The sequence below is a fragment of the Cnephaeus nilssonii genome, assembly GCF_951640355.1.
Source record: "Cnephaeus nilssonii genome assembly, chromosome: 1".
In the NCBI taxonomy this organism is placed as follows: Eukaryota; Metazoa; Chordata; class Mammalia; order Chiroptera; family Vespertilionidae; genus Cnephaeus; species Cnephaeus nilssonii.
The window spans coordinates 31,081,636-31,107,165 of NC_137072.1; the positions used below are offsets into that span (position 1 = coordinate 31,081,636).

The 25,530-nt window shown below is 43.7% G+C and overlaps 1 protein-coding gene across 1 annotated transcript in view; it reads right to left on the reverse strand.

Annotated features, from left to right (window-relative positions):
* PRKCQ (protein kinase C theta) overlaps nucleotides 1-25,530 on the reverse strand; it is a 139,824-nt gene that overhangs the window by 30,018 nt on the left and 84,276 nt on the right. Inside the window, exons 9-12 of the mRNA XM_079779207.1 lie at nucleotides 22,588-22,697; nucleotides 21,774-21,891; nucleotides 20,181-20,341; nucleotides 16,678-16,851 (exon numbers count right to left, since the gene is read on the reverse strand). Of these exons, the coding sequence (XP_079635333.1) occupies nucleotides 16,678-16,851; nucleotides 20,181-20,341; nucleotides 21,774-21,891; nucleotides 22,588-22,697 (563 nt within the window). The remainder of the gene's footprint in view (nucleotides 1-16,677; nucleotides 16,852-20,180; nucleotides 20,342-21,773; nucleotides 21,892-22,587; nucleotides 22,698-25,530) is intronic.

Below are 25,530 nucleotides of genomic sequence, written 5' to 3' on the forward strand. Positions count from 1 at the left end.
CTTTGGTGTATTGTTCACCTTCCTTAAAAGGGTCACCTCATTCTCCTTATCTATAAAATGGGGATAGTAATAATAATATCTACTTCATAAGGTTGCTGTGAATATTAAATGCCCTAAAAGGTGTAATGTGCCTAGAACATGGACTGGCACAGAGTAGTAGTAAATGCTCTATAAATGTCAGCTGTTGTTATATTTATGACTGTAGTTATTACATACTAGCGTTCCTGTTGCAGGAAAAATCCTGCAATAGGGTTTCCTGCTGCGCTCTACCCGGCCCTGCCTGCTCTCCTCCCTTCTCCGCCAGCCAGCCTGCTTTTCCCTTCTCCCCCGGCCCCGCCTCCGCTCCTCCCTTCTCCCCTGCCCTGCCTTCTCCGCCAGCCAGCCTGCTTTTCCCTTCTCCCCCGGCCCCGCCTATGCTCCTCCCTTCTCCTCCCCCCGGCTTGCTTGCTTCTCCGCAGCTTTGCTCCCTTCTGCAGCTCTTGGCTTCTTTCTACGCTGTCTTGATATGCAAATTAGCCGCCATATTTGTTGGGGTAATTTGCATACCCCTCCTGATTGGTTGGTGGGCGTGACTTGGCTGATGGGAGTGGCTTAGGCGTAGCGAAGGTGCGGTCAATTTGCATATTTGTCTATTATTAGGTAGGATTAGAGGCCCAGTGCATGAAATTCGTGCATGGGGGGGTGTTCCTCAGGCCAGCCTGCACCCTCTCCAATCTGGGACCCCTCGAGGAATGCCTGACTACCTAAACGGGCAGTCGGACACCCATGTCACAATCCAGGACTGCTGGCTCTCAACTGCTCTCCTGCCTGCCTGCCTGATTGCCCCTAATTGCTTCTGCCTGCCAGCCTGATCACCCCCTAACCACTCCCCTGCAGTCCTGGTCCCCCCAACTGCCCTCCCCTGCAGTCCTGGTCACCCCAACTGCCCTCTCCTGCTGGCCTGGTTGCCCCCAACTGCCCTCCCCTGCTGGCCTGGTCACCCCTAACTGCCCTCCCCTGCTGGTCTGATCACCCACAACTGCCCTCTCCTGCCAGCCATCTTGTGGCAGCCATCTTGTGTCCACATGGGGGAAGCCATCTTTGACCACATGGGGGCGGCCATCTTGTGTTAGAGTGATGGTCAATTTGCATATTACTCTTTTATTAGATAGGATTATTAGATAGGATGATATACATGCCATGCATTTTGCAAAATACAGATTCACAAGCACAGAGGGGGTCTCAGGAACAGACTGAGTTTTACAGAATATGATTGTGAGGTGAAAATGATCTACTCTACTGAAGATTTTAAAGTTAGTAAATTATCACTGCTACAAAGAAAAAAAGATCCTCCCCAAAAAGGAAGAATGAATTATTTAAAAATTTTAAGTGAGTGATTTTTCTACCACCTTATGATTATATGATATATATTCTCAATATTTGCCAAAGGAGTAGATTATTCCTGTTCAGATTTAGGCTACTGAAGAGCAAATTCCCAAAAGTAAATGAATATTTAGGGCTTTGCACTCTGTCAAAACATCAAATTCAAAGAGATCTGGAATAAGTCTGAGTCATTGATAGATTCAAAAGAGTACTACTATTTGTAGTGCTGGCATGGAGATTTACAATAAGTGTTTGATGTCAACTCAGATGCTCTTTTCCAGCTCACCTGAGTTGAAGCTGGCAGGTGAAACATGAAGAAAGTATAACCAGACACAGGGTAGTAGTCATCTGGTTATATATTTTTAAAATCACCTTTAGTCTAAGTAATGCAAATAGAGTAATTATTTCAAAAAAGAACCAAAAAACAGAAAGATCTAAAAAGAGAGGCATCATAAAAATAAAAATCTATTTTCACAATATGACAGAAAGATGATTAAATGCAAAATTAAAGTGATAGATTAAACAGAACTGGCTGTATAGTTCTCACAGGACTGTGTTTGCACTTACAGATATCATTTAGAGAAGTTGAAAGTCTTAGGGCTGTCAAAATATATCAATATTTAAAACATATGATAGTTCTTTAAAAGAACATTTTGTGAATGAATATTCTAGAATCAGGAAAGGGGAAAATGTAATGGTGGACTCAGAAGTTAATATATTTTTAGAAGTTATATGATCTAACTTCTACACCACTTTTCCCTTAGAATGATTACATTCCTTTTAAATAAGAGAATAAAAATAAAGAACTTGGAAAATCATTTAGCAATGATGACTATTCAATATAGCTAATGATTGCCAAATGTTCATGTATTATTGGATAAATGAGAACTTCTTAACAGTAAAGAAATTAGTTAATGATTTTATCAAAACAATGACAATTAATTTTGAAAATACACAGAAAACTTGGCAAATGTAATGCAAATGAGGCCAACATATATATACTCCCTCTCCAGGAAAAATAAGGTGGGGAAGGAGGAAAAGAATAATTGTAACCATTTTTTTGTGCTATTTTTTTCTTCAATGCCTAGTAAATTAATGTGACAAATTTATACAGAAGATTTGCAATGCCTGAAGAAGAAATAAAATTAAAATATTTATTATAAATATCTAAGTATAACAGTACCCCTTTAAGTGTATCATATATTAAGCATGCATAATAAATGCTGTAGAATCCAAGATTATAGTGTGACTAGTGGCCCGGTGCACGAAATTTGTGCATGGGGAGGGGGGTGTCCCTCAGCCCGGCCTGCGCTCTGTCCAATCTGGGACCCCTCAAAGGATGTCCTACTGCCAGTTTACAGGGATCGAGCCTAAACCAGCAGTCGGACATCCCTCTCGCAATCCGGGACTGCTGGCTCCTAACCGCTCACCTGCCTGCCTGCCTGATTGTCCCTAACCACTCTGCCTGCCGGCTTGCTCAACCCCAACTGCCCCCTGCCGCCGGTCTGCTCACCCCCAAATTCCCCCACCCCCACCAGCCTGATCACCCCCAACTGCCCCCCATGCCAGTGTGCTTGCCCCCAACTGACCCCCCTGCTGGCCTGCTTGCCCCCACCTTGCCTCCCCACTGGCCTGCTCCTCCCCAACTGCCCCCCTTATGGCCTGGTCGCCCCCAACTGGTCCCCCTGCTGGTCTGCTCACCCCCAACTGACCCCCCCCCCCCCCCGCCTGCCTGATCACCTACAACTGCCGTCCCATCCTGGCCTGATCACCCACAATTGCCCTCCCCTCTTGGCCTCTAACCACCTCTACCTCGGCCCCGCCACCATGGCTTTGTCTAGAAGAACGTCTGGAAGGTCTCCTGGAAGGTCTCCCAGTCTAATTAGCATATTACCCTTTTATTAGTATAGATAGAAGCTTGGTGCACGGGTAGGAGCTGGCTGGTTTGCCCTGAAGGGTGTCCCAGATCAGGGTGGGGGGTTCCCTTGGAGTGTGGGGAGGCCTGGGTGAGGGGCCTGTGGTGGTTTTCAGGCCGGCCATGCCCCCATGGGGTGAGGGTCCCCGCTGGGGTGCCTGGCCAGCCTGAGTGAGGGGCTGATGGCTGTTTGCAGGCTGGCCATGCCCCCCAGCAGGGACCCTCACCCCATGGGGCATGGCCAGCCTGGGTAAGGGGCTGAGGGCCGTTTTCAGGCTGGCCACACCCCCTTTAGGGTGGGGATCCCCACTGGGGTGCCTGACCAGCTTGGGTGAGGGGCCGATGGCTGTTTGCAGGCTGGCCAAGCCCCCCAGTGGGGACCCTCACCCCATGGGGGTGTGGCCAGCCTGGGTAAGGGGTGGAGGGCCATTTTCAGGCTGGCCACACCCCCCAGTGACCCAGGCCCCCAGCCACTCCTTTTTTCCCCCAGCTACTCCTTGAGCAGAGGCCAGGGCTGGCTGGAAGCTTGGGTCACCCCCGGCGACACAGGCTCCCAGCCACTCCTTCAGCGGCGGCCAGGGTGGGCAGGAAGCTTGGCTTCCTCTGTCGCTGGGGGCAACCCAAGCCTCCTGCTTGCTCCAGTTCTGTGGCTGCTGCCATCTTTGTTGGGTTAATTTGCATACTCGCTCCTGATTGGCTGGTGGGCGTAGCGAAGGGACGGTCAATTTGCATGTTTCCCCTTTATTAGTGTAGATAATATGAAAATTGGAGAGTAGAATTCATCTCCATTTTTGACATAATCTGTTATAGCCAATGGAAAATGCACCCTGAAGGAAAAAGAAGAGTTGGTCCATATCTAAAATTCCAAAATTAAATGAAATAATCTACATACAGTATTCAGTCCTGTGCCTACATATAGTAAGAATTCATTAGTTCATGTTGACTTTTGTTATGTGCACTGTTATTTTATCACACAGGGAAGGAAAGCATTTAGTTGTATTATAGTCAGAACTCAAGGATGGTCCCAACATGTACAAGGCCTGGAGCAAAAATACAAATGGATGCCCCACACCATGTCTAAAATTTTAAGTGTTATAAATCAAGTTCATCAACTATAAAATTAAAAATCCTCTATATTATGTCCTCTCTCTCTCTCTCTCTCTCTCTCTCTCTCTCTCTCTCTCTCTCTCCACTAGAGGACCAGAGCACAAAATTTGTGCACGGGTGGGGTACCTAGGCTGGTCAGCAATCAGGGCAAATTGGGCCAGGCCAATCAGGTCCGGGCCGGAGAGGAGGTGATGGTTGCCAGGCCAGGCGCAGAAGGAACAGACACCTGATGCCGCCGCCACCATCGTTAGCACCCCACCACCACGCGGTTCCCTGCCTCCCCCCTCCTCCTTCCCTTGCTGCTGTGCCACCACTGTAGCAGGCAGGTGGCGGGCCAATTGGGGCCTGCTGGCCGGGGGTAGGTACAGGGCACGGGATGTTGGCCACCAGCCCTGAGGAGGGAGCCAGCCCTTGGCACCCCTGGGAAAGGGACTGCATCTGCTGCCACCCACACCCGGTTCCTCGTCCCAGCCTGAGGGTCGGGGGAGGGACTGTGGGAGGTTGGCTGGATGGGGGAGGTTGGCTGTGGGAGCGCACTGACCACCAGGGGGCAGCTCCTGCATTGAGCGTCTGCCCCCTGGTAGTCAGTGTGCGTCATAGTGACTGGTTGTTCCGGTCATTCCAGTCGTTCCAGTTGCTTAGGCTTTTATATATAGACTAGAGGCCTGGTGCACAAAATTCATGCACAGGGAAGGGGGTCCCTCAGCCTGGCCTGCACCCTATTGCAATCTGGGACCCTCAGGGGATGTCCAACTGCTAGTTAAATTGACAGTTGGACATCCCTCTCACAATCCCGGACCACTGGCTCCTAACCACTGGCCTGCCTGCCTGCCTGATCGCCCCTAACCACTCGCCTGCCTGCCTGAATGCCCCTAACTGCCTCTGCCTGCCTGTTTGATCTCCTCTAACCATTTGCCTGCCTGCCTGATCACCCCTAACCACTTGCCTGCCTGCCTGATTTCCCCTAACCGCCTCTGCCTCGGCCCCCGCCGCTGATGCTTCATCCGGAAGGACATCCAGAATGATGTTCAGAAGGTTGTTCAGCTGTACGGTCTAATTAGCATATGATGCTTTTATAATTATATATATATATATATATATATATATATATATATATATATATATATATATATATATCTCTGTGTGTGTGTGTATATATATATTTATCTGTGTGTGTATATATATATATATATATATACACACACACACACACACACACACACACACACACACACATATATATACACTAGAGGCCTGATGCACAAAATTCGTGCAAGATTAGGCCTTCCTTCACCTGCTGCCAGCACCGGCTTCCCTTTGGCACCCAGGACCTGGCTTCCCTCTGGCACCCGGGACCCGAGCTTTCCTCGCAGCCCCGGCTTTGTCCAGAAGGACGTCCGGTCTAATTAGCATATTATGCTTTTGTTATTATAGATACCTGTATATATATCTGTATATACACACACATATATATACTGTGTGTGTTTATATCTTGATGAATATGCCTTACCAAGAAGGCTAGTGATAAATTTAGAATTCCTCCAAATTTCTACTCCTGCACGCCCCTGCCCTGCCCCTTCCCACAACAGAACCTAGGAAGATGTCACACATGCTTCAAGCTATTTGGGTATGGAATTCTGGGGTCCTGGTTTAGGAATGGGGACAGGGGCTGAGGAGGGCATAGCCCCTTGCTCCACAAGGAGATGTGTGGCTTGAGGAAGGCTAAAAGGAGGCTTCTAAAGTAAGGGGCTGGGCAGACCCCTTTTACTTGGGTCTAAGATTTAGGACATGCAATGGATAATTTTTCAGTTAAATGAGTTGAGAGTTGGATTTTGTGTTTAAGTACCTTGATATTTCACCTTTATTAATAGATTTAGATTGACAGTATGATCTAGAAAAGAGCACTAGACTGTGATGGGCTAGGTTGGTCTTAGGATCTCAATTTCCTTAGCATCAAAATGAGGGGATTTGGCCCCTTATTACATATAAAAAATTCTACATCTATTGAGTCTGTCATAAGAAAAACAAATGAGTATAACAAATCCAATTAGAAGCTATAAGCAATTAAGATGTCCCCCAAAGGTGAATGGATAAAGAAATGGTGGTACATCCAGATAATGGAATATTATTTGGCAAAAAAAAAGGAAAAGGGCTCTGAAGTCATGATAAGACTTGGAGAAAACTTACATGCTTATTACTAAGTGACAGAAGCCATTCTGAAAAGGCTACATATTATATGAGTCCAACTAAAAGACATTCTAGAAAAGGCAAAATTATGGAGACAGTAAAAAGTGGTGGCCAGGGGTTTGGAGGAGGGAAGGATGAAGAGGCAGAACACAGGATTTTTAGGGCAGTGAGAAACTATTGGGTGTGATACCATAATGGTGGATACATGTCATATATTTGTCAAAACCTATAGAATGTTCAATCCAAAAAGTGAACAGTAATATAAACTATGGACTTTAGTGAATAATACTGTATCAATATTGACTCATCAGTTATAATAAATGTACCACACTAAAGCAAGATCTTAAAAATACCCCTATTTTTCCCCAACTACGGGGGCTGAGGGAGGAAGGATATGTGGGAACTCTGTACTTTCCACTCAATTTTTCTATAACCTAGATCTGCTCTAAAAGTCAAGTCTATTAAGAAAAACAACTAGTAGCTATAGGCTAGCCAATACATTCAAAGTAATGATAATATACATGACTGAAAAGAAAACATCTTTAGATTCCTCCTCATATGGGATTTATACAAATATCACCAATAAAATGAGTGAAGAATATGGAAACTAATAAAGTTCTACTAGATTTTGATGTTTATTTGCCCTATAAAGGCAGAAATTTATACAAAGAAGGTAGCATTGCAGGTTCTATTTAAAATATTTCTTGAAACAATGACTTTTAGAAACATGCTTTTATTTTTTTTGGTTGACAGTGTCAACTTAAAATTTTTGTAACTGCTCTTCTAGGAATAGTTTCTTTTTTTTCTTCATAGAGTTTCCTGGAGAATTACTGCTTTTTTTTTTTTCTTCCTGTTTTTTGTTGCTGTTAAACCTCACCTGAGGATATTTTTTTCCATTGATTTTTAGAGAGAGTGGGAGGGAGCAAGGAAGGGGGCAGGGAGACAGAGACAGAGAGAGACATAGATTGGTTACCTTCCACACACAGCCCTACTGGGGCCATGGATGGAACCTGCAACCCAGGTACATGACCTTGACCAGGAATTGAACCCAAGACCCTCCAGTGGGCAGGCCGACACTCTAACCACTGAAGACACTGGCCACAGCTCTTTGTTTTTTTAAGGATTTACTCCCATTCTGGATAAATATAAATGATGAAATGGCTTAGAACTCACACACTAAGTTTTATTTCTTTGTCTTGAAGGCTGGTTTCACCTTGCTAGTTTCCATCCCTGGGAAATTTCCATCGCACTCTTTCTCTTCAAACTTTGGCCCTTAGGTGGTACCTCTCAATGTCTGCTTCTGTCTCTCACTGAATCTTTGCTGGAGCCCCTGTTGCTGACATTTCAGGCCTTTCTGCCCAGGTTCTCAGTCCCATTCCTGCCCCTCTCATTTCCAGCCCGAGGCAGTGTCCCACTTTCCTGGGGTGATTGCAATCACTGTGAGTAGCCTCAGATTTCCTCTCCTTCTAACTTAGTCTCCTTTCATTTCAATGGTCAGAAGTGACTACTGTCCTTGCCAGAGTTTGCTGTAGTCTTTATCCTAACCCCCTCCTCTTCCAGAATCTTCCTCCCTATTGTCTGGTTTCTTCCTCTGTCTCAAGCATTCTCCACTACTCTTAACCCTTAAACCCTGTGATCATAGACAGCATGCTTCCATCTTCTGAAACACACTTTCTGAGAGACCTCTGCATAACCACCGAGTCTGCCCACCTGCCCCTCACTCCTACGCCTCTGTCACCTGACTTATGCTTTCCACCTCCGACTAAGGCGCTTCCTTCTGCTCCTCCTAAATGTCAACAGCTGGCCTCCTCACCACTCTGAACACTCTATCCCTTCTTTTTGGAAATTCTTTCTTCTCCACGGACCCTACTCCGCTGGTCCCCCCCTTTCCTCTTGAGGGATCTCTCTATTACTTCCTTTTCCTCATCTCCCTCCTATGTCTGAAGTAGGGGCTTCTCTTTGGCTTGGTGCTCGAGCCTCTTTATTCCCAGGGTCCCATATGTGTCCCCTCCTCAGGGTGTGTGCCATGACCCCTCAGATGCCATGTGGTCGGGTTTTAACATGGAACTGCGTCTCCGAGGGCCCCATTTTAGGAGAAGTTACTGCCGGGAACAATAAGTATTCAGCAGCGACGTGCTGTTTATCCCATGTTTCTCTAAGACTGCTAGCTGAGGAAAGGACATTGACTTGACAGAAGTTTTAATGTGCAGAGTCGGATAAGAATGATTTGGGGCTCGGGGTGGAGAGCTCAGAAGCTGCAGAGGGCACGCGAGCCGGGGCGAAGGGGAGTAACAGGACTGAAGGGTATGCCGAGGCTGGACATTCCCTCCTCTGAGGTTGTCCAGGACCAGCCTTTCTGGCGCCTGGGGATTGTGGCAGGTGTGTTATAGTCAGCCAACATAATTTGCTATGGGATGGTTTCTTTTCCTTGTATTTCTTCCTGCCCTGAACATTATCTAGCATTCTGTGGGGAAATGAAAAAAAAAGGACAAGAACAAAACATGCGTCTTGGTATCAAGGAAAGTATTGTTTACATGGAGAAACCAAGTAAGTGCCCCTGAAAGGAGTCACAGAAACGGCCCAGCCGCGCAGGAACAAACCACCTTTCTGGGTCTTGTAAGCAGAGAAGCGTGAGGGGCAGGAAGATAATGGTCATGAAGTCGGCTTTAGTGAATCTGAAAGCTGTTGTGGAGGAGGGATCTCTGAGCCAGCTTTCAAAGGAGCAGATTCACAGATGAGAGCAGGCCTTCCCTATAATAATACTCTCGAAGCAGATGCAAGATGCTCATGTCTTGAGGGAAGCTGGTGACAGAACTTTTGGGGCTCTGAGAGAAAAGCTGATAGAGAAATGGACTGACAGTGTGGCCTCGTGCGCCCTGAAGAAACATTATAAAAGTCACATAAATGTGAGAAAATATCTGTGAGCTTACCAAGCAGGTGTGCAGAAAAGACGTGACATTTCAGACTCACCAGGCAGTGCTGATAGTCAAAGGACACCTGAGTATTTGCGCATTAATTGCTGATTATCTCCAATATCTTGGCGGAGGCATGCAACATGAGTTTACCATAATCTGTAAATTTACTAATTTTTGTGAATTTACTGTAAATATAACATCTGCCCAATCACAGTGTAATTGCACAGGAAGGGCATTGGAAGCGCATGGGAGTGATGTGCAATTTCTGAAATAGCCGTTTCCCAGCATCTCAGCATCAGGAAACGGCCAGAGCACTTTAAGGGAAAGAGACTTAGCCATCACTACAAACGGGGATGATACAAAAAGTTAATTCTTGTCTGAGTCCATGGATACGTGTTTTGGAGGATGTGGTTCGTGTGGTTTTTCTTTTTCGTGCTAAAATTGTGATAATTGCCAGCACTCCCAACTCAACTGGAGGGTTTATGGATGAGAAAGTGTTGCTGAGAGCTTCAGATGAGGCAGTTTCTGAATAAAATGCTTGAAAGTAAAAGCCTTCTGGCCATCTTTGATGGCTTTTTTGCTTTCAAACCATGGAAATATCAGAATGGCAATGCTTCTTAAAAGACTGCTATGTTGAGGAGTTTTTATTTTATTTTATTTCAAATAATAAAATCTTGCAGTTACTATGGCACTTTCTCCATGAAGGATTCAAAGTCCTCTGCAAGTGTTATTTTTTGGAAACATCTTTTTGGAGGCCAAAAGAGGACAAGGTTGCTAAGAAATGTTAGGCGACTTGTTGAAAGTCATACAAAGTGTCAGGCATAGATTCATAATCTGAAACCTTAAGCAGACGGATGACCTCGGTGAGGTTGGCCCAAAGTCAAGCTTTGTGCGTTCTATAAACGGAAAATGAAAGTCAGTTTTCTTTTTCATGGTCGAGACATTTTAGAGTAACACTAAGAAGGTTGGACCGGTTCACACGGGCAGTGTGGAAGTTCAGGGCAGTGCTGGACATGGGAATCGACACCAGCATCCTGGCTCCTGATGCGTGCTGGGGATCTGCTCACGGAGTTCTGCAAAACCACGGCGCCTTCCATGCAACCTGAGGAGGGACCCGTGGTGCTCTCGTGCCCTCTGAAACTTCTGCTAGGTGTGGAATTGTAACACTACTTAGATTACTTGAGGGCAGACTGAAGTAAAAGACCTTTCAGAATTCAAAGCAGGCACAAAGGTAGGCCGTAGTTCACTTTTAATTTTTAAGGAAAATTAGTTCAAATCAAAACAACACAACACATAATAGTGTTCTCACAGTGCCTGAGGCATCCTTTCCAAACTAATTTTGGAACTAAATCCTCTTATTTTCCCACAGTGTTATCAGAGATAAATCAGAGAAACTTTGGGTACTGAATTATTATTATTATTTTAAATATATATTTTAATGAATTTTTACAGAGAGGAAGGGATAGAGAGTTAGAAACATCGATGGGAGAGAAACATCGATCAGCTGCCTCCTGCACGCCACCTACTGGGGATGTGCCCACAACCAAGGTACATGCCCTTGACCAGAATCGAACCTGGGACTCTTCAGTCTGCAGGCCGACGCTCTATCCACTGAGCCAAACCAGTTAGGGCGGGTACTTGAATTATTGATTTTTCTTTTAATCTAGCATAATTAAAAAGGGAGTGTTTTGTCTTCCCTGTAGGTCAACATTTAGTTACTACATAGGTGCCATGCCACTAAGATACTTACATGGTCTGAACATACAGGAGGCCAATATCTGGATGCAGAGACACACGGTTAAATTCAATACTGTTCCCAGTGACCAGGTGAATGGTCTTAGGCAAAGTTCATTATTCTGAGCCTCAGTTTCCTCTGGGTAAAATAGGAATAATAATATCGGCTTCATTGGGGTTAACAGAAATAAATGAGATAACATATTTAAAGTTCCTAGGAAACTATCTGGCACAAAATAGGTTCTCAATAAAGGTAGGCTTTTAAAATCATATTTTCCTGTATTTTAAAACATACGTTGGAGTAAGATGGCTGGTTGCCTACCTTTCTTTCTTAGTAAAAACACTTATTCTGGATGGCCAAGTGCCCAGCTGAAAGCTAGTTTTTCAGCTTTCCCTGTAGCTGTAGGAGAGTCAGAGATACGTGAGCAGAAGTTTTTTATGGGCCTTATGGAAAAGTGATTCAATAAAGGAAAGAAACATGGCATGGGCTTGCTTTATCCTCTCCCTGTTCCTCCTGCTTCCTGACTGGAGCCTGGTTTTGAGGACTGGGCTCCAGCAGCCTTATTGGGCTGAGGATTACCCTTGAGGATGGAAGCCCAGTGCTGTGGGTGATGGAGCAGGGAGCATATGGTGCCCGGATCTCTGATGAATGATGCCATGGAACTGTCATACCTGCTCTGAACCACACATGTCTCACTCCTTTTATATGAAGAGTCATTTAGGTCATTGTTATTTTCTGTCCTCATTACTAGCAGCCAATGCACTTTCTAATTGACACACATTATATCACATTTAGACAATTCTGAAATTGGGAGATAGCTTCTAATATAGTTTTAAAAATAATTTTATTAAGAAAAGCAATAATATATCTAATTATTAATGGTATCTTAAAATTCAATATAAAACAGAATATTATTTTTTAAAGTTAGGAAGGATTTAAAAATTTTTTATTTACTAATTAGAATTAGGAAAAGGACATAGCTTTGTAATGTAATCCCCATGTAGTGTTATAGTCTTGTCTCTTTTGAGGAAACATCGAGAACGTATAAACAGTATGTCCCCAAGAAAAGTTTGTTGAATTAACTTAACAGGGACCTTCTAATTTGTGAAATATATTTTCAAGGTTTTATGATTAATCAATTTGTTTCTAATAGTTTTTATTTTACTTGTTAGTACAGTTGAAATACTTATGACAATTACTTTTACAGAAAAATTTTATTGTAGACTTTCCCTATTTCTACTTTTAAAAATGTAAATAATGGAAAATAGGTACTGAACATATGGGTTTACAATGTAGTGTGTATGTGAAAGGTAGTTGGCATACATGCTGAATCTGATACTAAGAGGGACCACACAATTCAAGACATATGGGCTTTCACGTGAGACACAGAAAATAAAATACTAAAAAATAACAAATGCTAGTACAAAATAAGGAAAAGAATAAAATGTCATTTCCTCCTCCAGCTAAGATGACAACCTCTCACCATGGTGATTTGTACTAGACTCTGATGCCAGCGATTTATGTCACAGCTTAAAGGAAGTACCAAGTTATCTTGATCTGGCACCGAGAAAATTAATTTAAAAGAGTCTTCCCTTTTGAACCTCATTCAGATTCAGGTTCAGATCCAACTGATGCTGTCTCACACACCTGTGTCCTAGCACTGTGCTTCCACACACCACCTGGCTCCCACACACAGCCCCTCTGTGTGGTGACTCCTACTCTACCCAGTGCTGGGGAGGAGGAGCCCTCAGCCCTGCTGAGAGATGGTTGAGCTGGGACTTGTGAACGAAAGGAGCCACATGCTAACCTGACAAGCTCAGGGGAGGCCTGTGTGGCAGTCTTGAAAACTCAGAGACCTAAAATAACCACAAAAGATGGTCTGAAAATTAAATATTTTCCCTGACAAAGATCAACTTAGGTCTTTCCTGAGCTCATTTGCCTTTTTGCCTCTAAGATAACATATCTGTGAGATGTCTGGGTAACTTGTAACTTCCTTTTTTTTTCTGGAGCCCCTGGGGCACAACCAAATGTGGTGGGTGCCAGGACAGATGCCTCAAATTCCTTCATTATCATGTTAATTGTTCCTGTACCCACCTAAGTGTGTGTCCATCATTTTACTTTTTATCCAATCCCAGGGGTTTCCCACCGCTTTGCTTTATCCCACCTCCTTAATCCGTCACCAATGAATTTCATGTAACCCACCTATGTCCCTCCTTTGATGGCAATGTATAAATACGGATGTAACCCGCCATTCTTTGGAGCATTATCTCAATTCATTGAGGTTCTGCTTCCCGGCATATGTCGACAGTTTGGCTCAAATAAACTCACTAAAATTCTTTACAGGTTTCAATGGTTTTTTTTCGTTAACAGACTCAAGTTCCTCAGAAGCCCAGTCCACAGGTATTTTCACTCTCCATAGCTTCCTAGACTGTATTTTCACACTTCGACAGGTCACATGTCCCTCAGATATAAACTTTAAAAGCCTTTAATGATTTAACCCACATACACAGACAGATCACAAGGGAATCCTGCCCTTAGAATCTCCTGAATAAACTGGCAACCCATAGGAGGGCTCTTTGCATGCACATGAATAAGTTTTTCCAAATAATAACAATTCCCTGGCAAAGTCAATAGTCATTTATCTTATCTAATGTCTTCACTAGTATGCAAAAGTGACTGTCCCTTCAAAAAGGTCGTTTTCAAAATGTTCCCAGAGCAATTCATCATTCAAATCAATTGTTGCTTTATACACTTGCCTATGATACTTAATTGGGTATGCTGTTTGACATGCAAGATCTGAATATTAAATCAGGACATCTTAAAAGCAACTCAGAGCCCTTCAGAGAGTATAATGCAAGGCCCTCCCCTCCCCCAATTCTTAGTTCTAAAAGGACTCAATGCCTTGAAATCTAAGCAGTGAGCCAGTCATGTTTGACATTTGTGCACATTCTCTGCCACTTTTTCTCGAGCACTGATATGCTCGGTCTAGTGAAGACTACTGCGGCATGGAGCCCACAGCATGTCCCTGGCGGGGACAGAAGTGAGCCCTGCCTGGAGCCCTGAGGGATAAGCAGAGAAGTGTAAACATGTGTTCTACCAAGCGGGATTCATAACAGCCTTCCCCAAACATACAAAGACAAAACCATGCACACAAATATAAAAAACAGAACAAAAACCAGCGGGGAAAAGGTGCCACGCTCCACTTCATTGCATAATGCCCTAGAAGCCTGGTCTGAAGTGTATTTAGCATTTGTACAAGCCTCACAATGTTTCAAGAGAAAAGTGAGATTGTAAACAGCGCCAGGGTGCCCAGCAAATCCAGAATGCATGCTGGAGAGTGCGGCGAAGTTCCTCACTTTTAGAGACATATCCACACCATCCCAGACCGATGGATATTTATGAACTCCAGGAGGAAATTTCTAGTGGAAAATCTCTCTCACTCAGTATCAGACATGCCAAACTCCTTCCCGCTGCAGAAAATAAGCCTGCTTTCTCTTAAACAGCTTCTCATTGCCCCTTCCTTCCTTCATGCTTCCTCTCCTGTAGCCCCACGTGTCTGCTGCCCCCAACCCTGCCTGCTATTCAAATTCCCAGTGTCTAGGTTTCCAGCTCTGATGCTTAGAGTTTGCCTTCTGCAAAGTAGCATTAGTCACACTCTTGCCTTTTTTATTAGAGTGAAATTCTCTAATTTCTTGAGGCCAGGAACTGTATTATATATTTCCATATCCTCCTCAGTGCTTTGAGCACAGTATGTTTATTAAGTCCTTTTTCATGGTCTGGTTTCTCTTTACTTTAGCTAAGGGTATTTATTCATTTATTCCTTCATTAAACATCTGTTGAGTACCCACTGGGAGCTGGGGAAGTTGCCGTCCACATTTTCTGATCAAGTCCCAGTTTCCCAGCCATTACTTTCTATGGCTGGCGGCAGCTTAGAGGCCCTCTGCACGCATAGTTACAGTAAGGTAGTACATTATCATCAAAGCTTGAAATAGAGAGAAAACTCTTCATATTCTTTGGACCTTAACCACATGGTCCCACGTGAATCTGCTCAATATTCTAGGCTGCGTATGGGGGCAGGGTGAAAGAGAATAGAAAAATGAAAAGAGAAAATTATGATGCTTGTGTGCATGAAGATTGATCTATAAGGATGCTCATTTGGGTGTTATTAACATCAGAACAAAAAGTTAGAAATGTTCTAGTTAGGTAACTCATGCTGTAGACGAATATCCACAGATGTGAGGAAATGTGTTAAAAATATGGGTTACAGAATAGTTGACATTTACAATAGGTTGCTATTTTTATTTTTAAAAATCCACTGGGGAGGACATCTAGAAGGATAAACTTCAAAGTATTAATGGTGAGTATACCCAAGGGGTGGGATTATAAACCATTTTCTTCTTTGCGTGTATAAGCATTTTCCAGTGTCTCTAAAATGATACTGGATAACTTTTGAGTCAAGAAAAAAAAATTAAATTTTCTAAGGGAAAAGGAGACCAGGACGAGAATCCTCTCAGACCAGGAAAGGCTTCTGACAAAATTCACCCTCGCCCTCAGTGCTCAGGACTTCACTCGTTGACAAAGCCCACTGTACAGGCTGCTCTCCCGCTGGCCTCATAAAGGAAGACAGCAGTGCCCGTGCCTTCTGACCCGTTTGTTTCTTCAAGTAGATATATGTAGGTGAACAAACAGGTGTCACATTCCACACCCCCCTCACAAAGCACTGCTTTGTCAAACAAGTCACAAACTGCTACAAATTCTAGTTGTTATGTAACTTAAACCAAATTCTAAAAAACAAGAAAACAGAGAATCATATCCAGAAGTAAAGCCCTTTCCCAACCGACTACATTAAAAAAACCTGGCCCAGCCACCCAGGAACCAAGAGGTCGCCGGTTTGGTTCCCAGTCAGGGCACATGCCCGGGTTGCGGGTTCTATCCCCAGTAGGGGTGCGTGCAGGAGGCAGCGATCAATGATGTTCTTCTCTCATCATTGATGTTTCTATCTCTCTAACCCTCTCCCTTCCTCCCTCTCTAAAAATCAATAAAAATATTTAAAAAATCTAGATCTGGCTGGTATTGCTCAGTGGATAGAGTGTCAGCCCTTGCACCAAAGGGTCATGGGTTTGATTCTCGGTCAAGGGCAGGTACCTGGGTTGCATGTTTCATCCCCGGCCCTGGCAACCAATCAATGTCTCTCTCTCTCTCCCTCACCCCTCTAAAAATCAATGGAAAAATATCCTCAGGTGAGGATCAACAACAACAATAAAAAAATAAAATCTAAGTAACATTTAGAGGGGAAGAAATTTGTTTAGACGGATGGAAGGTGGACTGACAGGTAAAAAGGAAAAGGATGGAGATGTACCACATCTCACAATGAGGGTGCCACCAGGGCACCGTGTGGGCACAGGCAGATTTCCTAGGGACAGGTGGACAAACGGTTGTCTGCACAGAAGCCATACCTTGGTCTGGAACGTACAGAACATGTGCGTTAAGAATGGATGCTCCCAGGCCAAGGAGAGAACTCTCTTCTCTACCATTGTACACTCAACATCGTCGTCCATCAAAACCACGTCTTTCTTTAGGGCTTTGATTGCAAAAAATTGATTGGTGTTCTTGAACTCTGCTAGAAAGACCTAGAAGGAAGAGGTAACTTTATTTTAGAATTTGGAGTAACACTCATGAAGGGACAAGACTGAGAGATGTGTGCTGGGTGAGAAAGAAGGCTTCCTTCTCCAACCCCTTGGTCCCTTTATGCAGACACAATAGAGCACTTCACTGGTTTAGCCCCTAAACTTTAGGGTATCACCTAATAGTTTATATGCTCTTTTTTACCTTTCAACGGGTTTTAAAAAAACTCCTGTGCAATTGGATGGGTTATTCTCAGTCCCTGAAAAATTCTATTTAAAAAAGTATGCCTTGTCTGCCCAGGGACCTGAGTAAATTTATAATTAAAAACTACAGAGACAAATGTGTATTGATGGAAGCAGCAGCAAAAGAGAATCCATGAGGAGTAGAGCTCTCCTTGCATGCTCAGAGAAGGCACACCATCTTATCTGATGGCACAGACACCAATCCCATTTTCAGGACCTACTGTGTATCAGGCATTCTGCTTTGTACTTTCCATGTGCTCTCTCATTTTATAATCTTTTAATTCTTAGCTGAGAACACTCTGCAAGACAGATAAGAATAATAAAAAAAAAAAACGAGGTTCAAAAAGTAACTTAAGTTTCTCAAATTCATGGAGCCACTCAGTGGAAAATGTAATTCCAGAGTTTACTTTTTCCACTTGATTTCGTGAATTGCACATGAAAGGACACCAGATGGCACCCAATGGAGAGTTTCCACACCTCTCGCCTTTGCAAATGATGCAGCAACAGACAACTAGCAGTTGCGAGGACATGGCATTTGGATACAGAAAACTCCAGCTTGGGTCTAATTTTACAGACATTTACTAGCTGTGGGAATGTGGGCAAACCAGTTAACCTCTCTGGGCTTTAGTTTCCTAATGTGTAAAAGAGAGAACTGTCACCATATTCTCTAACTTTAGGACCACTGTGAAAAATCAAATGAGACACCACATGGGAAAGTGATTTGTGAACTATAAAATCCTCTCTAAATGACAGATACTAAGAATACTTGTCATTTGTTTCTTATAATGACTTTTAGGGAGTGTTGAAGTCAATGATGCTAAACCAGTAGGAAAAATGCATTGTATCTACGTTTAAAATAATATAGTGTAGCACATAACTATGGGATAGCTGGCTTGATAGAGGGGAAAGAGAGTAGATGACAAGTCAGGCAAATGAGTAATGTGTAAAACTCTAGAAAACATGCAGTTTGTTCTTCTGGGCCTAAAAGTAGATACAGAACAAGGATATAGAGGCTACCATTTTGATGAGGAACCATTCTTCCTATAGCACAAAGGAAGAAGAACGAGTTTTGGAGTATTCCCAGTGTTGCTCTGGTGCTTCGTCCTCCTCTCCACGGGTCCCACAGTGCAGTCCTCACAGATGTAGGGACCCCCGGTGCTGATGGGGCAGGGCACAGAGCAGACAATACCTGACGCTCTCACCTGTCCCTTGGGATATTACCTAAGGCTTGTAGGTTCAACTTAATGTCTTTTTTATTAACCATGTTCAAGTGAAGCAATTCACACAGGAATAAGGAAAGATAAACATTTCATTAACAATTAAAATTACCTTCTTAGTAATTGCTTCTTTCAATAAAACAGTCCAAAACCAGCCATAAAGCATGAAGCTGGAAAGGTAACAGGTTATGATTACACATTAATTGGTGCTAAATTACAGTGAGGACTGGCTGTAAAATTGCCTATTACACTCAGATTAACATCAAATGGGCCTGCTGTGGTTCATATGATTGTGGAAATGAACTAAAAGAATTAATGGATATCAGCTATAGATTTCAGAGCAGAGTAGATTTTGCCAAAGGTGAAGCACTGCTGTTTAAATTCAAACCTCAATCGCAACACAACATCATTCAGCTGGGACAATAAATCAGTTGCATTTTAGTTCGTTTATCATTAAATAAACTGGGTAAGTTTTCCAGCCAAAGTCTGGTGAGCAGGTGCTTAGCATCATGCTGGCTTTGGATGTATAAATTTAGGGAACAGTAGTCTGTGGCTAAAATGTTCATGGGCGCCGAATCTAAGACTATAAAACAACTAATACATTAGGTTTTCTTAATATTGCAAAGAACCCCAAATTCTATATTCCATGTCATCCCTCTTTACAATCACTGGTTTGTAAATATTCTCACATTAGTGATAATAGATTGTAAATTTTAAAATTATGTCTCCTTCCTCTCCTTGTCCCCTGTGACTGGCAGAGACAGCCCATTAACTCCAGTGTGTGGCGGGAGGAGTTCAGAGGAGGCATTTTCTCCATGAAGCTTTTCCCAGGACTCTCAAGCTACATCTGTGTGATGGGCTGAACTGTGATTGTGTCCCTTCGAAAAATCAATATATTGAATCCGAACCCCCCATGACCTCAGAGTGTCACTGTGGAGGTCATTACAGAGGTGATTAAGTTAAAAGGAGGTCATTGAGGTGGGCCCTAATCCAAAATTACTGCTGTCCTTATAAGAAAAAGGATTAGGGCCGAGACCGGTTTGGCTCAGTGGATAGAGCGTCGGCCTGCAGACTCAAGGGTCCCAGGTTCGATTCCGGTCAAGGGCATGTACCTTGGTTGAGGGCACATCCCCAGTAGGGGGTGTGCAAGAGGCAGCTGATCGATGTTTCTCTCTCATCGATGTTTCTGACTCTCTATCCCTCTCTCTTCCTCTCTGTAAAAAATCAATAAAATATATTAAAAAAAAAAGAAAAAAAAGAAAGAAAAGGGATTAGGACCCAGACATGCACAGAGAAACAACCATGAGGGGACACAGGGAGGAGAGGCATCTACAAGCCGAGGAGAGAGGCCTTAGGAGAAACAACCCTGCCGACACCTTGATCTGGGATCGCCAGCACTGCGAGAACTGTGGAAGTGGCCAGTCTGTGGCATTTTGTTACAGTAGCCCTAGCCAGCTAATATAAGGCTGAGGACATTTGATAGAGAAAACGAAACACATAAGAAGTAAAACCACACTTGAGCAAACAACAACAAAACACAAAAAACAAACAAACAAAAACCCAGTGTGAAATAGGAACTGGCTGAGGCACCTCCTTATTTCTGAGGTGTCCAGAGATGCCAAACTCGTAAGCTGGAGATGTCCACCTTCAAAGCAAAATGGCTTGGATACACCCAAGGAGGCAAAGGCTGATTTCATTGGAGGCCCTAGGCCCCTATTTGTTCCAACAGCTCTACCTGTCACAGAATGCTCAGGATTGCACTCTCTGCACACCCACTCGCAGTTCTGACCCCAAGAGCTTAGTTCTCCTGACCAGGAGAATTGCTCTTTGATTTTTGGGCATTGGTCTGTGGGATTCTGTGGTATGATACCATACCTTGCCAAAACTTCCTTTCCCCAACATTTTGTGCAAGATAAAATCCTCGATTTTTAACTTCATATGTAGAGATGGTCTTTCTACGTTCGGCTCAGGTTCTGGATGATGGCTCATTTTCTCCATCTCATCCAAGGGAGACTCCCAGGAGATTCCCTGAGGCTCTAAGAATGGCAACCAGTGGTTAAAAGGAAACAAAGAACAATGGAGGGTTATTCTAGCTTCTTGGATAACACACATTCTTTTCCAGTTTCCCATTCTAGGATCCATCTGCAATAATCCAGAAAGGGGTTCTTGCTGTGCCTGGTGGCACCTCCTGCCTGTGAGCCTGGCACTGGGGCATGAACTGGGTCTCTTTATCCAAGAGATTGGGAAAATTTTTAAGTTGAGAAACATTCCAATCAGCAAAAGGCCATTTATGCAACCCAAATGAGCACTTTTAGTAAATGTCAAATCATGGACAAATAGAGATCTTAACCAAACTCAAGGAAAAATGATTCTCAATTGCTTTGTGGCCCACAAGAACAGTGGCATCAATTTCTATGACTTACCAGGGGAGGGAAGAGAAAATGGATAGCGGACTGTTAAAGATCTGAATTGCATCATTTGTCACAGTCTTCAAGTCAACGTGCCACCTATTTTGATCATCTCTAAGACCTGGCTTTCTTCTCTGCCTGGACACTCTTCCCCACTCTAATCCAAACTTGCCTTTAAAAAATTTTAAGTCGATTTATTCCTCACTCCATGCCAGAGGAGGTGTAGAAAAACATTTTTGGAATCTTTCCTCCTCTCCCAAATATAATTTTTCTTTTCTTTTTTATTGAAAATATTTGATATCTCACATTGTGTTAAGATGTAAAATATGTTGATTTGATACATTTGCGTATTGTGATACGATTGCTATTGTAGCGGTAGTACCACTAGCACATCACATAATTATAATTTCTTTGCTTGTGGTTGGAATAATGACATTTATTTTTTAATCTATAGGTTTATCTTTCATATTCTCCCTAAACCCAGGGAAAATAAGTATTTTGTAATGTATGTTGAAACTGTTCAGGTTCAGAGTCAGGTGGTCATATGCTCGCATGATTGATCTTCAAACAGAAGGCTGGATACACTTCTATCATGTCATAAATGTTAAGGACTTTGGGCACTGCTATTTTTCCCCTTTCTTTTCTTAAACATCACAGAATAGTCTGTGAAGGTGCAGAATAAGACGGTCTTCTGTAGTATCCCCACCACTGAGCTTTACGGTGGATTTATTTTTGTAAAACCATTTAACAGTGATAGGAAGTAACTAACATTCTAAAATTCTAAGGAAAAATTTACAGTTGTTTTCTCCAGACTTATTCCATTTTCTCCCCCGTTCTCCCAAACCTCCCACTGTCTTAAAAAGGTTTCCTAATGGGGCATGTTTTAGTTTCACTTCTAAGAAGTAGGAGCATCTTAGTTGTTGGCTATGTCTGTAATATTTAGATAGAAAAGAATCATCTATCAGACCAGGTACATGGAGAACTTATATACAGAGGACTCAGGTTAAGGTTAATCGAGATAAATTACTGACATTGATTCTATGGGGATCAAGATAGCTACCTCGTTTCCCTGATGCCAGTACATAGGGCAGCCTTGCTTCACCTTTTATGGAGCATGGGGGACCAATTTCAACTGGACCTTCTCTGTAGATGTGTTCAGTATCTCTTAAGCAGCGAGCCTAGATTACAAACAAAGAGTCAGACCACCCATCACTGATGGACAGCTCAGCCTGTCCTTGGGGACGAAAGCCATTTGAGATTCCTGAATGCATAAGGTAATCAAAGCTCTTTCCCTAAGCACTCTTTTTTGGATTCTATATCCTGTGAGATTTTATGCAGCAGCAGAGCATATTCACTTCCTTCATACTTTTCTGGACCTTATTAATTGGTTTCTCCTGTGCTAGCCAAACGAAGGGCAATGGGTAGAAAAACAGCATTGCCAAGTCTTAAGGAGGTTTTGTTCTTGGATATACAAATTAAGCATGCTAGTATATGGCAAGGCAAAAGTTGCCCTGGACTAGGGCTTCTGAGGGCATTCTAGGGATGATTCTAGCATATCAGTGTTTTCTCTCAGGCTATTAATCAACTCTAGTATATGGATATAAAGCTGGCAATGAATCCTCAATAATTTTAATGAATTTATTTGTTTCTGTCCTTGCTCATTCTACAAATTTAAGATCTTACAAAGATCCATATAATACAAATGCATTAAGTAAATATCTCAAAGGGGGGGGGGTATGGGCATGAAGATGAAAGGGGAGAAACAAGTGCTCAGAAATAGACGCCATGTTGTCCCACACAGTTGCTAAAGATCAACGAGCAAAGGGGCTGGAGTAGTCCTTGCTGAGTTGAAACTGCAGGAACTTGTCACATACCTGTTGGGTGCTCTCAATCATTGCCAGTGCTTCGGCCATTAGCTTCTGGTTTATGCCACATAGGTTGGCCACCTTTGTCTGGCATCGGTGATGCACGTTCATGCCACATGCTAAAGGGGGACAGTGACACCATAAGCCAGAGCAACAGAACCAACTGCCATGGCCTTTGCACATGACCTTCTTTAGGTACACCTGTGGTGAAGGAACAATTGGCAACCCCCATGCCGTCTTCACAGCAGGAGACACTGAATACAAATAAATTTGGACAGTGCTTTTATGATGCCACTGGGCTCCCCTTCCTGAAATAGACACACACAGACCAGATGCTCCTGTGTGATTCTGGCAAGTGAGCCCCACTAAAGATGGGGCAGAGCTGTGTTGATAGGGGCAGAGGTCTGCTGTCAGTATGCATTTAGACTGTGCCATTGCTGAGAGAAAAAGACTGACGTTGGCTCTCACTGGTGGAAATGTGCAATGCTGGAGTTGAAGTTTGTTCACGCTAGCTCTAGACCCTCTCCCTAGACCACAGCCCAAGTCTCCCCTTTCCCACACAGGCTGCAAAGAGCTTCTCTGCCCACCAGGGTTCAGCCCAGTCTGCAGAACTGAAATGGAGATGGTGGCGGGTGGTCTGTGTGTGGGCTTAGGACTGGGGATGGGAGGAGGGAAAGTGGCTGAGACCACATTCCCAGCATATGGGAGAGTTGGGCTAGCTGAGCTAAACCATCTACATAGGCTTCTAGCTCTTACAGCCACAATTCTGCAGGAGTTTTCTGATTAATAGTCCTGAAAACAGCATGATAAAGGTCTGCCTACACTTTCTGTGGTCATGTGAGTCTCCTTGGTTTGAGGGATGTGCACGCCTGTGTGTCTTTGTGAAGACAACTATTATAACGTGTCATTAGTTTTAGAAAATTAAAATTTTGCTTGTGAAACATCACTGCTAGAGTGAAAAAAAAATTCACAAATGTTTCCAAATCCCAGCTAAAAGAACTCTGATCTCAAGTCCAACTGAATTCTATAAAAATGTATTAATAGAGATTGTTAAAATGGAATTAGGCAGGAGGAGCTAAAAATAATCAGTTTTAATCTTATCTGCTTATTGTTAGCCCATTTGTGCGCAAAAAAATCCCACCACAAACGGCACCGTGATTGGCATCAAATAGGCACTCATTAGATATAACTTTTCTTTCACCTTCATTGTATATTACAATGAAATATATATAGAAATATTTAGTTGAAATTTTAGCCACCTTCATCTTTAGTTTTAACTAGCCCCCTCTTCCTCAGATAGTTCATAACCAAACACAATAAAACAGCACTTATTATGTAAGTATAAAGCTGCCCCAGAATAAATGGGTAGATCTAGTCATAAAATCCATTTAAAGTGGAATGTTTAATAAAGATGCTGTTTGCAAAGGCTTGATGCCCTTCTGAATTCTGCATCCTTAGTACAGGGAGGCAGGCAACGCGAATTTAGCACAAGGGGTTGGGGAGTTTTACTTTGCTCCTTAAAATTGTAGCCAGATCTAAGCTTGTCTCTGATGTGCAGTGGTTGTAAAGAAAGGCCCCATTCCCACTATGACAATGCCGTAAGTCTTTGTTACTAACCTAGTAGGTGAGGAGTCGATCTCTGTGAGTGCAAATAGTTCCTTTTGATGGCTATTTTCATGGGAAGTGTAGTGGAGCGAGAAAGCAGACAGGTCAGGATGAAGGGAGGCCCTACTTAGGAAGGTGGCTTATGAGAGAGCAAGATAAAGAGAGTGTGCAGCAAAAGACCGGGGAAAAAGGGATGTAGGGAAGAGAGAGGGAGGTGACAAAGAGGAGGACATGAGGAGGTGAGGCAGCAGGGACTTTGGGGTGTTGGTAGCAAGGACAGAGGACACATATGGGGGAGGAGAGGGAAAGGAGGTAATGGGAGAGGCGAGGGGACCAGAGAAAAAAGGGAGGGGGCTGCTTGAAGTGCAGGAGAGGGAGAGTGGGGAAGAGAATGGAATGGAAGAGAAAGAACGTTAGAAAAGGACAGAACAAAGCAGGCGTGTGAGCCGTGAAATAATGCCAAGAATCCTCGTGGGAGTTCTAAGCTCAAAGCATAACCACACTGTCTGGCCTGGGTGGGGGTGAGGGGTGCTGGGCTCCAGGGAAAGGAAATGTCAACTGTGAGACCCGCATGAGAACAGGAAGACTTCGGATGGGGCTTTGGTTATTCATGTGCTGTGTGTACAATTAGGATATCCAATTACTTCTTGCCTGCGAGCTTGTAAAGGCATTCTGTACAATGCCAGGCCCGCCCATGCCTCTTGGACAGGCACGGAGAAGAGAGTGTATCGCAGCAATTGCGGGCTACGGAGGGACTGTTCAGGTGAATTTTGACTACATGCTCGTCTTGCCTTCGGTAATGATTTAAAAACCCAGCCCCTCCTGCCTCCCTTAAGATGTCACTCCAGGCTCCCCAGACACGTGAACGCAATTGTGATGAGGAAGGGGGACGCTGCTGAAGGTGATCTTTCACCTTAAGTCCGCACCTCTGTCGCTTAAAAGATAAGACATGCATTGGTTAGTGACATAAAATAAAGTTGGGCTGCTAAGAACAGTGGCTTCTCTATTTAATAATTCAGAACAGAAAGGTCCCTGCTGCAGCCTGAGCCCTCCCTTTTGAATATCTGGGCCCCAACCCCACTCTCACCCCCCACTCAAAAGGCAGAAGTGCTTTGTCATCCTCGGTGGAATGTTTTCCTCTCTACCCCCTGATCTTGGTGCAACAGCATCTCAGCTTCTAAAGGTTATTGCCTTGGCAACTTGGAGTTTTAGAGCAGGAAAGCCCTGTTGGCTTTTTCTCAGGATCGGTCTGAATAACTTGACCAGGGAGGCTGCAGGCTGTGGCTCTGCTGTACTGGCGACCTGTGGGGAAAGGTCGGAGTCAGACCTGCGCTTGGCCTATCCCTG